At 41.2% G+C, this 15,120-nt stretch overlaps 2 protein-coding genes across 2 annotated transcripts in view; one reads left to right on the plus strand and one right to left on the minus strand.

The window, feature by feature from the left end:
- MGLL (monoglyceride lipase) overlaps positions 1 to 15,120 on the minus strand; it is a 104,198-nt gene that overhangs the window by 80,899 nt on the left and 8,179 nt on the right. The gene's annotated exons all lie outside the window — the stretch shown is intronic.
- KBTBD12 (kelch repeat and BTB domain containing 12) overlaps positions 1 to 15,120 on the plus strand; it is a 42,422-nt gene that overhangs the window by 2,799 nt on the left and 24,503 nt on the right. Inside the window, exons 2-4 of the mRNA XM_021532134.3 lie at positions 5,814 to 6,948; positions 7,876 to 8,146; positions 11,327 to 11,477. Coding sequence (XP_021387809.1) covers positions 5,879 to 6,948; positions 7,876 to 8,146; positions 11,327 to 11,477 — 1,492 coding nt within the window. The 5' untranslated portion in view covers positions 5,814 to 5,878. The remainder of the gene's footprint in view (positions 1 to 5,813; positions 6,949 to 7,875; positions 8,147 to 11,326; positions 11,478 to 15,120) is intronic.

Consider the following 15,120-nt stretch of genomic DNA (forward strand, 5'->3'; position numbering starts at 1 on the left):
TTTAACGTAATTAGATGCCTTTGAAAGCCTGAAAATCCTAATTCTCTAAGTAACTGGCAACTGACTGAATATGGAAAACTTCCAGAAAGGTACCCTGGCTGCTGGTAGCTACAGTGATACTTGAAACACATCCATGCACTAAATGTATAACTGTTACAGAGAACCATCTTTTAGTGGCACTTACCTGTATGCCTATATGAACATAAATTTCCTAAAAGAATTGGTTGTTCTCCAATTCTAATTGGGGATTCTTGATGTTCTGCCAAAAGTCTGTATATTTTATCTGGACAGAATGGATGAAGTTAATTCAAGAAATCATATCTGAGTCCAAGTAAGAAAGAAAGTATTCCCTGAAACTGTGAGTGACCTTTTCAGCACAGATCTCCAGCCACAGACTAGAGATGCTTCCCAGTCTTACCACCAATAACTATAATTTGAATTGGGTTTTTCAACCAGCTGGACACCTAACTGATGTTGATTTAGTCTGTGGATTTCATCGTAATTTGTCACATATGACCATATCAGTAGTCTTAAGACAAAGTATCTAATTTATCCCCTATTATCCCTGAAAAAAATGAAGCCAATTAGATTGGATTGACACAATTTGTTTTTGATAAATAGGCGCCATAACTGCTTTTATCACCTTGTTACCCTCTAAATCCTTATAGTTCAATCACATAATAATTTCTCGTGGCATCTTTCCAGGTGTCAGAATTAAGAGAATGATTCCTATTATTCTACAGATATAGGAACATCTATAATTCATTGGCAGCTTCCTTTATATATCTTATTATACCTGTTCCCTGTATCAAGATTAGCATTATTATTTGCCCTTTTGAGCACTGTGGGATGTTTTGCACGGTTTAAAATCTTGATTTTAAATGCCAGCACAGCCTTCATAATTGAACTCTGAGATTATAACATTATTATCATCTGGGTGCTGATTTCTGCCTCACTGTGGCTGTCAGCCAAATGTCATAATGCATACAATTAACAGATTTGCTTCTCAGCTTACTGATAACAAAGGAAGCACAAATAATTCATGGGCAGAGGCACTGGTCCTTTGATGTGATTGAACTCTGATCCTTTCAGCACCTGAAGGGAGGCCAGCTGAAGGCAGGGCAGCCTCATTAAGGCAGAGAAAAAGAAAAAAAAAGCAGAGGGGGAAGAGGAGGATGCAGGAGGTGCCCCCCACGCTGGGTGCTGTGACCTCTGCTGGGCCAGGTCCTGCAGCTCCCACCCTCCCACCATGACACGGAAACAGGAGATTCCCTGGGAAAAGACAAAAAAATACAGACAAAATAATGTCTCTAATTACAGGGTAGTTCCTCCCCCCCCACCCCCCCAGAGGTTGGGGGAAGTTTCTGATGTGCTACTTCCATATGGTTTACCGTCCCTTTTCACTGGGGCAGTTCAAAGAGCCTGCAGTGTAACTGAGAATTGAGGACAGCATTTATTTATAGTTTGATAGCCTGGAGAGCTGAGCTCACAGCAGTGTTCTTATTTATGTTTTAAACTGCTCATGCAGCACGCTACTGCCTCACAAAGTGTATGCTGGAGCTCCTACATACCATTATGTATGGCTCTTCGTAGGTTCATGGCACAAAGGAAAAAAAGAAAAGGTAAAATTAGACTAACTAAATGGTTGATATAAAAATTAAAGTAGCAGAGAGAACAGGAGAAAAATTGATAGCCCAGCTCTCAAATAAAGTCATCCAATGGAGGTTTGCATCTGAATCCATTTTTCACAGTAAAATAAAGAGTATTCCAAAACTCCAAGTGAGGCATTAACTCTGATTTCAGTTCCTGGTGACATTATAAAGGATCTGAACCTTGCACTGGAAGTTTTATAGCGACAAGTCAGCCTCTGAAAAAAGCTCAGAGCAGCGTCTCACTGCAAATTATATTTGCATCACCCTTATCCTCTCTTTTACTATCAATGTACCATCTTTTTCCCCCTGTAACCCAGAGGGAAATCAAAGCAGCACTGTTTCATTATTACCCTTTAATAGTCTTTCCAGTGATATAAAGGAGAATATTAATATCCTTCCAATGACCTCACCTAAACGCTGCTAAAAGCTAGGAGCTAAGTGACAAGTTTGCACCTAAAGCACAGGGATGAATTTTTGAAGGTAATGAAAGGATTTCACCCCTGGGTTTTAATCCTGTTTTCTTTTTAACCTTTTAGCTTCAGTTTCCTCAGCTGTAGAATGGAGAACGTAGACTCACATGTAAGTCAACAGCACAATTTTGTTGAGTACACTTCAGTCAGGAGCTGGCTATGCTGACAAAGCTCAGAGATAAAGAAAGTGTGTTCTGACAAGGAAAGTGAATATTGTCTTCTGGCAAGAGTGAAGTAACCACACTCTTCCTACAGCTCTGCCTGGGGAAGCAGCATTGCTCTGCAGAGCTGTGTGAGGTGGGTGAAGACAGGCTGGAGGGTTGCAGGGATCCTCCTGGAAGGTGCAGACCCTTTGCACAGGATGAGATGATGTTGAGCATGGAGCAGGTCCAGGAGAAGGGGCCCGGCCCATCTCCTGCTCCCAGGCTTTGGGCAGTCCTGCTGCTGCTCCTGGGGAGCACATCCAGAGCAGACCCAGAAGCTTTGGGGTGGCAGAGGAGACCACCTGCCCTGGGTGGAGGTGGGCACTGCCCTTCATTGCCTGGGCAGTGGCTGTAGGACTTGTCCATTCTCAGGGTTCTGTGGTCAAGATGACCCCGAGATCATAAAAAGTCTTTTCCTCCCAGCCCCGCAGCCAAAGAAGTCCAGATGCGTTGGTTTTGCTTCTCAAAGTTGTTTATTTTCTCTTACCTATAATATTCTTTCTCTGACCTATTAAGCTCTGTCTAGCAAGTTGGGTCGTGGCATTCTGTCTGCACTCTAGGGCAGTGTTTACTGTGAACTACAGGTGCATTATTTACGATTAATTCCCAATACCTATCACCTATGTTAGTGTGTCTCTACTCTAAACCAATAAAAAGTGTCACCATCACAGTGAAAGATGGAGGACAAGAAGAAGGCGAAGAAGGACAACACACGCCCAAATTCCTCCATCTTGCCTCCTGAACCCCATTGTAAAAATCCCCCAAATTCTACTTTTTCACCCTGTGTTAATTAACTCAAACTCTTGGGACCTGTAAATCTTCACACAAAGTGGGCAGTTTTTTCCACGGGCTAAAATCGAAGCCACAGGTGTTTTTGACTTCATGCCAAGGTCTCCAAGCCCTCCACCAGGGTCTTGAGACAGCCAGGGCAGCCAGAGGGATGTCCTGGGTTCCCGCAGTCCATCAGATTATTAATATCTCAAGTAGCACATTAATGGCATGAGCTATGTTTTTCCTCAACAATCCTGTTGCTGAGGCCTTGCTGATGAATGAGCAGAGGAGATGCCTGCCAGAGTGTTGTGCCAGATGTGCTGATCACTGGATGAGCACTTTAAAATTCACAAATCTAATGAACAGTGTAATCACTGAGGAAGTATTGCTCTTAAGAAAGCTAAATTAACAGTGAAAGAAAACCTAAAGGTGACCAGCAAAGGAAATGAAATCATAACTCAATTCTACAGGCAGCTTCTTCCTGATCTGTACAAAAATCTGGGGGAAATGATAGTGATTAATTATCTCACTTGTTCTTTACATTAAAAATACACATTTTGATCACTATGGAAAAGCTGGGGGATGCATGAAGTTTTGACATCTTAAAAGAGAAAGGAGTTGATCATTTTGGAGGAAAAGTCATAATTAGTCAGATTGTGAAATAGGATTAGGGCTTGTTGGTGCTTACTAACACTTTCCTACAGCTGGAGATGAACAACCTGGCTCAGGACACTACAGCTCATCTTCTTTAAGATGTGTGTGCTTGTGGTCTTTGAGATGGTAAGCACAGTTTCCGAGCTATAGGGAGGTTCCTTTATCAGAATGCAGTGAAGATCAGATATTACAAAATTATGAAATAGCACAATGGGAAAACAATAAACTGTCTAATTATCATGTAGGATAAAAAAAACCCAGAACATTTCCTATCTTGTGAAAGGCTTCTACTGGCTGTAAAGACTGCTCCAGAAGTAGTCAATACAGGATTAAAATCCATGTTTTCTCAAATGCAGTATTTCATTTCAAAGGAGCTCGAGGGGAGAAAAAAAATCTAGATTTTTGAAATACCATCTCTGTCTTTTTTGTACTAAACTTGCTGTTTTGATTGAATTTTATAGTACCATAAGAAGAGCTCAGAGCCTGGCTCACATCCAGATGTTAATGTTTAGTCTTCCAAATTCATTTTTAAAATCTAGTAATAACCCAGTTTCATTTCTTAGATTTGTTGCTTCTGGTTCCATATTTAGAAAGAATATGGAAAGACTCAATCAAATCAGGGAAATGCCAATCTTCAAGCATGCTTGGCTTTTAAATTAGCACTCAAAGTGAGGAATCTACCTAACTGTAGAATGAGGACTAGTTCCAAAAACAACTCAACAGCTAAAAGAGTAGGTTTGAGTTTGGTGATGTAACTGTAGATTTCCTTTCCACCTGGGAAATAACTGTAATATTTTTAAAGATCTATCTATCTAAATCTGTGGAAAAATCTGGACTCTTTGTAAAAATACATTTAGAGGAATTTCAAGGAATTTAACATACTCATTTTTGTATGTTGATGCATGTTTCTTTAATGAAACTAAGAATTCTTTTTGTGCTGCTAGATTTGAGAAAACCAATTCAATCTGTAATACAAGCCCTTGATCCTGCAAGTATTTAAGCTGCTGAGGAATGTAACTCATTTCAACAGTCTCATTAAGCACTTTGTAGCATGTTTACAGTGTGTTTCAAACATGGTTATACCACAGCTTTAGGACTTGTTCGTGTACTGGTGACTCATGACATGAGTCCTTAATGCATTTCTAAAACAGAACTGTCTCATTACCATATTACAGCCAAAAACTGTGATAAGGACTGGTATCCCTCAAGTGATGGTAAATGTCATTCTCCCACTGAAATTCTACACCTGTACCTCACATTCTGCAGAAAGACAGAGATTCATTAAAGGATCTGCCTTCAAAAAAAACCAACAAAAAAACTCCCGAAAATAAACCAAAAACTAAACAAAATGAGACAAGACATTTCCCTTCCCCGCCCCCCCCCCCAATAAATAAAATTGGAGGGAGCATGTTAATAATTACAATTTAATTTAAAATGTCCCTTGAATTTACAGTGAGTGGAACCAAAACTGTGACTCTGCAGCACATAAACATCCTGCTGAGAAGAAGGACGACAGCTTGAAGTCTGGCCTCTATTTACTGATTTTATTTATTCTGTTTACTTTACTTCTTCCAAAGGAAACCATTAGCAACTCTGTAGAAACCAGTGACCTATGCTTTGGTGTGAGCGAGAAAAGAATCTGGCCAGTTGGACCAAGCTGCTTCCTGCCATTTCACTATCAGTCCTTGGTGGTAAAATCTGCCTCTACCCACAACACTGCATTGACTCTCTCAGCTCAATTTTTATAGCCTGTGTATCAGAATCAGGGAAAAGAGGGAGAAGGCAGTTGAAAAAGGCTGCTTTGAAGGAAGTCTGAAATAGTCTTTAAATAATCACAGAATTTGGGGGTAGGTATTGAATACTGAAGGTCATTTGAAGTGTTGGTTTTTATTATATTTTGTCTTGGAGGCCTTGAACCCGAGATTTCACCATAATTTTGCACCATATTTATACCTTATTGATTCATATCACACCATACCGATTATTAACTTTAGGCAATCACAGCAACATTCATTTGCCCAATAGTTTGCTCTTATTGAACAATATTATGCTTCTATGTCTAGATACATTCCCCATGAAGACCTTTAGTTCTGAGGATATTTAAAGAGAGGTGGTTTGGAGATCAACCATGGATCGCAAGGCTGAGGAGAAGAGAAAGCAGCGCCACAGCTTGACTTTATTGGAGCAAGTAAAGAGGATGAAGGAATCAACACAGATAATCGATGTGGTGCTGGTTGCAGAGGGAGAGAAATTCCCCTGCCATAAGGTGGTGCTGGCTGCCTTCAGCGCCTATTTCAGAGCCATGTTCACGTGTGGCCTGGCAGAGTGCACGCAGAGGGAGGTGGTGCTGCACGACATCTCTGCCGAGAGCGTGTCCGTGATCCTGCACTACGTGTACAGCGCCGAGCTGCGCCTCACCAGCCACAACGTGCAGACTGTCGCCCTCGCCGCCTTCTTCATGCAGATGGAAGAGGTGTGCAATATGTGCCAGAAGTACATGATGGACCACATGGATGCTTCCAACTGTGTGGGCATCTATTACTTTGCAAACCACATCGGGGCGGAAGATTTATGTGACCAAGCGAGGAAATACATGTATCAGCATTTTGCTGAGGTGAGCTTGCAGGAAGAAATTCTAGAGATTGAGTTCCAGCAGCTGCTGACTCTCATCAAATCAGATGACCTGAATATTTCCAGGGAGGAGAGCATTCTGGACCTCGTCATTAGATGGGTCAAGCACAGCAGAGAGTCACGTTTAGAACACCTTGTTGAGCTCCTCAAGCAAGTGAGACTGGTGCTTGTCAGCCCCTCTTTTCTTGTGGAAGCCCGGAAAAGGAACACAATTATTCTGTGCAATTCAGAATGCAATGATATGTTCGAGGAAGCACTGAAAACCATCCAGCTGTCCAGCCACCCTTCCCTCAGCCTGAGGTACGGCATGGAGACTACGGATCTCCTGCTCTGCATCGGCAACAACTCCCTTGGCATCAGGTCCAGGCATGGCAGCTATGCAGATGCCAGCTTTTGTTACGCTCCTGCAACACGAAAAACGTACTTCATTTCCTCCCCGAAGTATGGAGAGGGCTTGGGATGTGTTTGCACCGGTGTTGTCACTGAGAAAAATGACATCATTGTGGCAGGCGAGGCAAGCGCCATCAAAATGTCTAGACAAAGGAGCAGGAACATTGAAATTTATAGGTGTGTACCCTCTCTCAGAAATCCCCTAATTATTTAAAAATTTTTAAATCTAAATAATGTTCCTAGGGACAAAAAAGAAAAAAGACCATTACACAAAACATTTTTCACTTGATTTTTTTTTCTTACAGATTTTGACTACTTTGATCAATTTGTCACAACTTATTTTTACAGCTCTGAGTTATATACATACAACCAAATTCTTCTGAAAGAATGAGGAGCTACTCTTGTGGTATCTCTGAGTAAATGAGCTCAATTAGATCAATGCATGTAGGTTTTATATTCTCTTTCATCAGATCTCAGTATTTTCCTTGGATACTTCTTTTCTAGGTCATTAGCAGGGGGAAGTGAGCCAAGTGATGGTCCAATGAGCCCAGTAACACAGAGAAAACGTGCTTCTCTGTTGATGTTGATGATAGTGCTTCATAGATTAAATATAATGATAGGTAGCTCAAAAACCTCATTCTATTTTTGCTCATATCCTATGCACACATTTTAAAGAAAACCAGACATTTCCTGGATTACAGATCAAATTTTTAAATTGTGACAGCATTTTCAAATGCAAATGCCTATACTTGAGGAAATAAATTCATAGTGAGGCAGGTGAAGTGGCATTCTTTTCAGAAGTGTTGAGTTCTCACTGCTCCCACTAATTTCAGCAGAAATTGTCATTGAGAAGCACATGCAGAAATAAGTGACTTCTTACCTTAATTAGGGTAAAATATCTTTGAAAGGACACCTAGGATTCCTCATACTAAAAATGCTTGATCTTGCAAACATTGGGCTGGATTTTATAAGTTCGCTGTGAAGGAGAGAGCTCCTCTTGTCATTGTATTGAGTAAACAGTGACAATTAAAGGGGGTAACATTTCCAAACAGGCTGATGGGACCGGGGTGAACCAGGGCATTTACAGCTGTGGTTTTCCTACAGATACCACCAACGAGGAAACCACTTTTGGCACAGTCTGTGCACCACTCAGCTCCGTGAGCTCTACGCACTGGGCACTGCCCACAACGACCTCTATGTAATAGGAGGGCAGATGAAAGAGAAAAATCAGTATCTGGTGACAAACTGTGTGGAGAAGTATTCCATGGAGCAAGGCACCTGGAGAAGCACGGCACCTCTGCCTGTGCCACTGGCCTGCCACGTGGTGGTGACAGTGAAGGACAAGCTGTACGTGCTGGGTGGATGGACACCACAGGTTGAGAATTGTGCCCATTTACTTCGTTTGCTTTGTGTACTAACAAGAACTGTTGTGTAATTTTACAGTGCTTCTTTCCATGGGAAAATTCATCAGTGATAACAGAAGAATAAGTTGCTCACATTCCTCTGATTAAATATATTCTGTAGAAAAACCAAATAGGGTGAAGAAGAATAATATCCCTCTATGCCATACTCAATGTAAATACCAACTTCAGGAAGGGCAGTTTTTATTCACAGAGATGGGGAGAGTGGGCTACAGTTTAAAATACATCTCCTTTGTCATTATAGGTTCCATCCTTTCTGTTCCTTATTTACCACCTTCCTAATTTTTCTAGATATAATAAATAATGGCATTTAATCATACAGGGACCCTTAACTGTGCCCTGTCTTCAAAAACCATGTACACAGGTACACTTCAGGGACAGATTTATAAATGATATTTAAAGTTCACCTTGATTCCTCAGGAAGATTTCTTGGTTAACTATAGTTAATTTACTTGATTTTCATGGCATTACATTTTAATTGAAAATTCAAAGCATTCCCTGGGAAACAGAGTCCTCTAACAAATCCATTTATTTATTTCTGTTGCATTGCTTGGCCGTGTAAAGTTTTTACAAGGATTTTCAACGGGGCCACTGATACTTGTTCAGTAGTACAGGGATTATACAGAGCTATGCTACAAGGAAGATGGATGTCAAGTGCACTGCTCACTCTCTCCAGTTGCTCCCAGTGCAAAATATCTTTTTTTTCAGAGTCTAGCCCATTTTTATTGATTGATTGGTGAATTTCTAATTTGAGTGCTCAGGAAAAAGCCCCACATGCACTTGACAATGAAGTGGAGAATCTGTAATCCTCGTTGCAATATGTTCAGACTGTCATCACAACTCAGTAGTTTCTGTCCTCTTGAAATAAATAATTGTTTAAAGTATTTAAAAATGTGATGCAGTCAGCTAACAAGATTTCCACCTCTTTGAATATTTTGAGTGTGGGAGTCCCCAAGGAGGCAACAAAAAGATCAGAGAGTATTTCTGACACAGAAACAACTGTTCAAGGGTATCTCATGTGTAAAGACACAATCTAGAAACAATCTGTCTGTAAAAAAAAAACTTGAACTGAAAGATATGTCATATAACAAAGATAGATGTTGAAGTCAGACAACCAGCTTTGTTAAGGTTTTTTACAGAACAGACTGTGAGCGGGAAAAGTGGCTTAGAAGCACAAGTCAGGAATATTGAGCCAAGAATAATTTTTTAAACCCACCTAAAGTGAATACCTGCCTACCAGTACTATCAGTAACAATGCATGGGTGTCTCAGTTTATATAGAAGTAGGTTTGAGACTAGCAGATTAACAGCGATTGATCAAACCTCACAGCTTTGTAAGATTATGATGTACCTGCACAGACCAGAATAAATTGGCTAAAGTACTCAAAAAAGTGCTTTAAGACCTGCACTACAGAGTGCTGAATTCTTCTGGTAGCATCCACCTTCCCCCTGTCAGATGCAGTGATTGCATCTGTGGGGTTACCACAGCTGCACTGGGGAAGCCAAAGCACTGGCCAAGCCAGGGGCTGTCCCTGTGCTGGAGCAGCACTGAATGTTCTGTCAGTCCTGAACAAACACTAACAACAGCATTGACAGACTGCCCTGAATGCATGTGTCCATTACAGGGCAGAAAAAATACCCTTCCCACTCAGGCTTTGTAATTGAAGTAAGACAAGACAAGTCAAGCCAGGACATAAAATAACAGCTCAGGAGAGCAAGGACTCGCTCATAGCAGCGCTTCTCTGCTCAGCATTGGTCTGGCCCCTGATGCCAGCACAGTTAAAACCCAAAGTGACTCCAGCCTTGCTAACTGGGGGCTGTTAAAAGAGAAGAAAAGTGTCTGGTGAGGCTGACAGGAAGATTTCAGACGCCTGAGACACAGAGAAGGGCTACTGGAAGTTATGTTTTCTGTACACAGAGAGAACAGGGTGCACTCCAAGGAGAATGTCACCACAAAAATGAGGTTGGATGTGAATTTACAGCATGTCAAGTGGTGTCTTCTCCTAAGTACATGTTTAGTCTGTGCTGAAAATACTCAGCTTTCAAATACCCCTCTTTCAGTGAATAAATTAGCGTTTCACACTTACCACAGAGAAAGAACATGCCCCGGGCACTTACAGGAAATAACCAAGGGGCTTTATATTTACTCTCTAGTTTGCCTCCTACTATCTTGTCCATGGCATTAGTGTTGGAAAGGTCTTTTGGGAAAGAAAAATAACAAGAAAACAAGGACACATGTAACGCCATCACAAGTAAGCAAAGTATTTCTCTCCTTCTCACTATTTCTATGTGAAAACTTTCATCCCAAAATATTTCAGAATCCTCCCTCCACATCCCACTGCTAACATTCAAGGGTGTCATACCCAGAAAACAGCATCTGAATTCCATGCATTGTATAAGACAGGCAGAGAAGAGGGAAGAAGATTAGAGAGAACAAGAGGAGTAGGAGTGAGTATAAAAAGTGTTATGGCAGCAAAGATATGGTGAGGGGGTTAGGAGCTTATTATGAAAACTATTGAAGTTACAGCTGTTGAACAACAACATTACTATGGTTGGGTTGACTAAATAAATATGCAAATGTTTATTAGGATTAGATATATAAACATATATAAATATACATATATATATACACACATACATACATATATATATATATATATATGTATATATGTATATATATATATATAGGACTGAGAAAGGCCAGCTAAGTACCTGACTGAGATGCATGGTACGGTCTGAGTAATAGTGGAAACAGATTTCAACATTAGTCAGGGAAAAAAAGACAGAATGGTTTTCCCTCATTATTATTAGGACAGTACAGCAGCCTTGTGGAAGGAGCTATGTTCTTCCAGAGCTGGGAACCTTCACCCTAACCCTAATCCTGAATGTATTGTTAGGACCCAAATCCTTGGCTCTGTTGCTGCAGGATGTAAATACCCACTTATTCATTTTCCTTCTAGAGCAGACTCCCAGCCATGGGTGCTGGCAAACCCTGGGGAGTACAATCCCCCACAGCTGTAATTGATGTGTTTGTGCTATTTATCTGCCGAGCTGTCTGCTGTGATTAATTGCCTGCAGGCATGCGTGGAGGGCTCCAAATGTTGTGTTATTATATGGCTGTCATATTTCATGCAGATGGATCTGCCTGACGAGGAGCCGGATCGATTAAGTAACAGAACGTTTCGGTACGACCCGGGCCAAGACAAATGGATGGAAAGAGCTCCGATGAAGTTCTCCAAGTACCGCTTCAGCACAGCCGTAGTCAATGGGGAGATTTATGTCTTGGGTAAGAGGAAACAGATTTTTAACAGATAGCACCATGACTTTTTCTTCTTTCCAGCAATTTGCCTTTGTGAAGTGAAATATCTCACCCTTTGTTACATACTGTAGGACAAAGTGCCTTGTGCTAAATGGAGAGTATTTTCCTGAAGTTATTTGTTCCCCACACAGTATTTCTTCCTTCTGTAATTTATGTGGATTGAATTATGTGAATATGACGTGTTCTGGATTCGTGAAACAAAGATACTTCACTTTTTCAGATATTTTTCTTTGGGGTGTCAGTGAGTGCCATAAATAATAATGAATTTTAAAAGGTGAGTAGAGAAGCCTTGAAGCACCATTTCACAGGTGAGCAGTGAAATGCTAAGGAATATATGCAGCATCATGAAGGAAAGGCATAAAGAAAATTTTGATTTCCCAAAATCAATGTCATGAGTGTCTCCTGACAAAACTCAGCGAATACTTCTCTTCCACCTACCTCACCATAGTGACTTTTTAGAAAAAATCTAAATATTTCTTAGCAGTTTTTGCTAAGAATCCTTTGAGGTTTTTGGTTTCAAAACAGAACTTTGACCAAAAGTTTTACAAGCTGTGCAAATGAGTTCAATAATCTCCTACCTACCCCAAAATCTTTTGCCCCAAAATCTTATTGTAGATAGATATATGACTGTAAAGTTCTTGGAGAAAGGGGGGAAAAAAGTTCATCTAGTCAATCTACAGGTGGGCTGTGAGTGATTCATGTCCTTTTATGCTCCCATGGTCTCACGGGCAGCTTTAGGCATGAAGAAAGCAGCAATTCTATCAGCACCTCAGGACATTTCAACCCCCTCTGTTTCAAACTACTCCTGCTTACAAGCTTATCAAAGTGAACACAAAAATACAGTCTTATCAGCTTAATATACCTCCTGTATCAGGGTGTTCTGGCTTTGTCTGGGTTGTTACATACCAGGGATAAAGCAGTTTGTTCCTGGCTCATAACACAGAAAGGGAGCTATGCAGGAAAGGTGTCTTTGAAGCAGAAGATGAAAATGGTTTTAATGCTGCATTTGTCTTCTTTTAGAGAAACTTCTTTCTCTTAAGTGATTTGAGAGAGGTCCATAGGCACAACCAGGAGGAAGGGTGAAAGAAGCCCATATAGAAAAGTGAGTTTTACAAACAGAAAGTTGGGTCATTATTGTCAAAGGTTAGTGATAGAGAATGTCAGTGTGCTGTTAAATAATGACAGTGTTGCCTGCCCAGGTTCAAAGGTGCTTTGAAAACATGGAGACTTTGTGCTCTGAAAAAGGTTAAATACATATAATTATTTATACTGACACTGATGCTCTAATGGGGCAGCAGAAGCAGCTGGAATAGCTGGGAAGAGAACAGCAGCATTCATGTGTCTCAATAAGAAGTGCTCCAAGATCAAGACCTCGAAGGCTGTGATGACACAGGGAGTCAGGGAACAAAAAAAAGCAGCTGCCTTGGGATCTGTGTGATAAAACAAATGGACAGTCTTCTTCCCAGCAAGCCTGATACTGGCACAAGGAAAAGGAGTGGCTAATGGGGAAAACCATCCAATTTCTTCCCTCAAAATCTCACAAAGCAAGAAGCATATGTGAGTGATTACAGTAGTGAACTGTACAGATTGAACACAAAACACAGCTTTAAATCCAAAACATGCCTGTTTGAATGGCATTGAAGAAAGTTCATGGTCTCATGGACCTTCAGAAGCATTTTGCTAATTAAAAAAAATAAAAAGCCTTGGTGTAGCAGCCACTGCTGCAGTATTCATGGAGATGAACACTAGATTGAATTACCTGCTGGCCAATACCAATAATTCTCTGTGTGTGTGAGAGAAAACCTTTGCTACAAACTGATCTGAACATGGGTGGTAACAGGGTTTTGCTTTGTCTCCATCATTTTGCTGGTTTACACACCATCCCATGGCAGTCTTTATTTGAGCCTATTCCTGGGGGAACCAATGCACTTAATGCTTAGGTTAATAGTTTGCTGCATTGGACCCTTCACTCTTGCCACTCTTGCCACTCTTGCCACTCTTGTTTAGTCTAACTAAACATTCATAAAGGCAGTGCTTGTTCTCAGTTTTAACAGTGTAAATCCGGGGTAATTTCACTGTAATGGACAAACTTGCTTGTGATTTATACCAAGGGTAACTAAGCTCACACACTGTTCCAAGCAGCAGATTTTTGAGAAAGATTGGGCTATTTTTACCATTACATTTCTGAGCCTGCCTCCCTTCTGATGCTCTGCCCACTCAAGGTGTAACTGCAGCAAGTGCAGACACAGATCAGTTACCATCAGGTAGCAGGAATATCAGTTGCAAAGAGACATTTTGACCTAGGTCTGGGCTGCTTTCACAACCTCCTCACTGCCAGTTTTCACAAACCTTGTAAGAACTTTAACATACATAAATCTGCAAAATTTCATTGAAACTGGCCAACAAGCACAAAGCTATGTAAGGTAGAGAAAACAATCTAAATGCAGATATAGACCACACATATAATTGCATAAGTCTTGTTTTCTTCAGAAGTCAGATAATATTACAACTAAGTTTTTAATTTAAAGACAAGTCTGAGCCAAAAATCCTTGGTCAACAAATTCTGCCTTTGAATATGCTGGTTTAAATCCACCTGCAAGACTATGGGTGGCAAAAGAGATTTATCTGTTAAAATTAAGAAGGCAATGGTTGCTAAATGTCATCATAGTCTGAAAACTCTGTAGAGAGATTAAAGCATTTTCCAGGACCTCTCAAAGTGATGAAGCAATTTCCAAATGAACTGTGGCTGGAAACAGTGATACAGACATGATACTGGCATCTTATTCTGCAGACATCACACACAGCCTCATCTCCAGCTGTAAACTCACACTTGCCAACTGTAATTAAACCTCACAGAGAAAAGTTTCCTTCCAGGGTTTGTCTGTGGTGACAGGTTCATGTTACCCTGGGCTGTGAGGTGGATCCAGTTCCCCTTTGGACATAATTGTGATGGTAATCCAGCTAGGGGAATGGGCAGTTCATGGCATTGAGAGGAAGGCAGTGAAAGTGTTCCTAATCTGTCTGATATGGATCATGGAGATGATGTTCAGGAGAGAATGGGAATGGAAAGAATAGAGGTTGATAGTAACAGAGCAAAGAATAGCAACTGTCATGAGGGTGGTAAAACCACTGTAGGCTCCCCAAAGCTGTGGATCCCTTGGACATCACCCAGCTTCATAATGGGTGTCAGGAACTCTGGGAGTCTAGAAAGATGCTGTCAAAGGTGATTTGTGCAAAAAGACACATTCTGAAGAAGATCATTGTAGGCAGAGTTTGTGGTTATTTGGAGTGGGCTGGGCTCATCCCCAGTGTCACAGCTGTGAGCAGCAGGTGAGCAGCACTGGCAGCAATGAGCCAGGGAGTGCCCAGGTGCTCTGAGCAACCACCAAAGGGAACAGAGGGCACACAGGGGCACTGCAGGAACATGAGGGGATAAAAGGCTGGGCTGAAGAACAAGAAGGGCAGACCCCTGCAGCCTTCTGGAGTGGAATGATGTCACTCTGCATGGGCAGACACCTGAAGCCTTCTGATGAGGTAAGGTGTTACTGTGTACAGGGGAATGCTTAAAGCCTTCTGAAAATGTGTGGTGATGCTCTGTGTATTTGGGCTA

Source organism: Lonchura striata, chromosome 12 (genome assembly GCF_050655825.1).
Source record: "Lonchura striata isolate lonStrDom1 chromosome 12, ASM5065582v1, whole genome shotgun sequence".
Taxonomy (NCBI): Eukaryota; Metazoa; Chordata; class Aves; order Passeriformes; family Estrildidae; genus Lonchura; species Lonchura striata.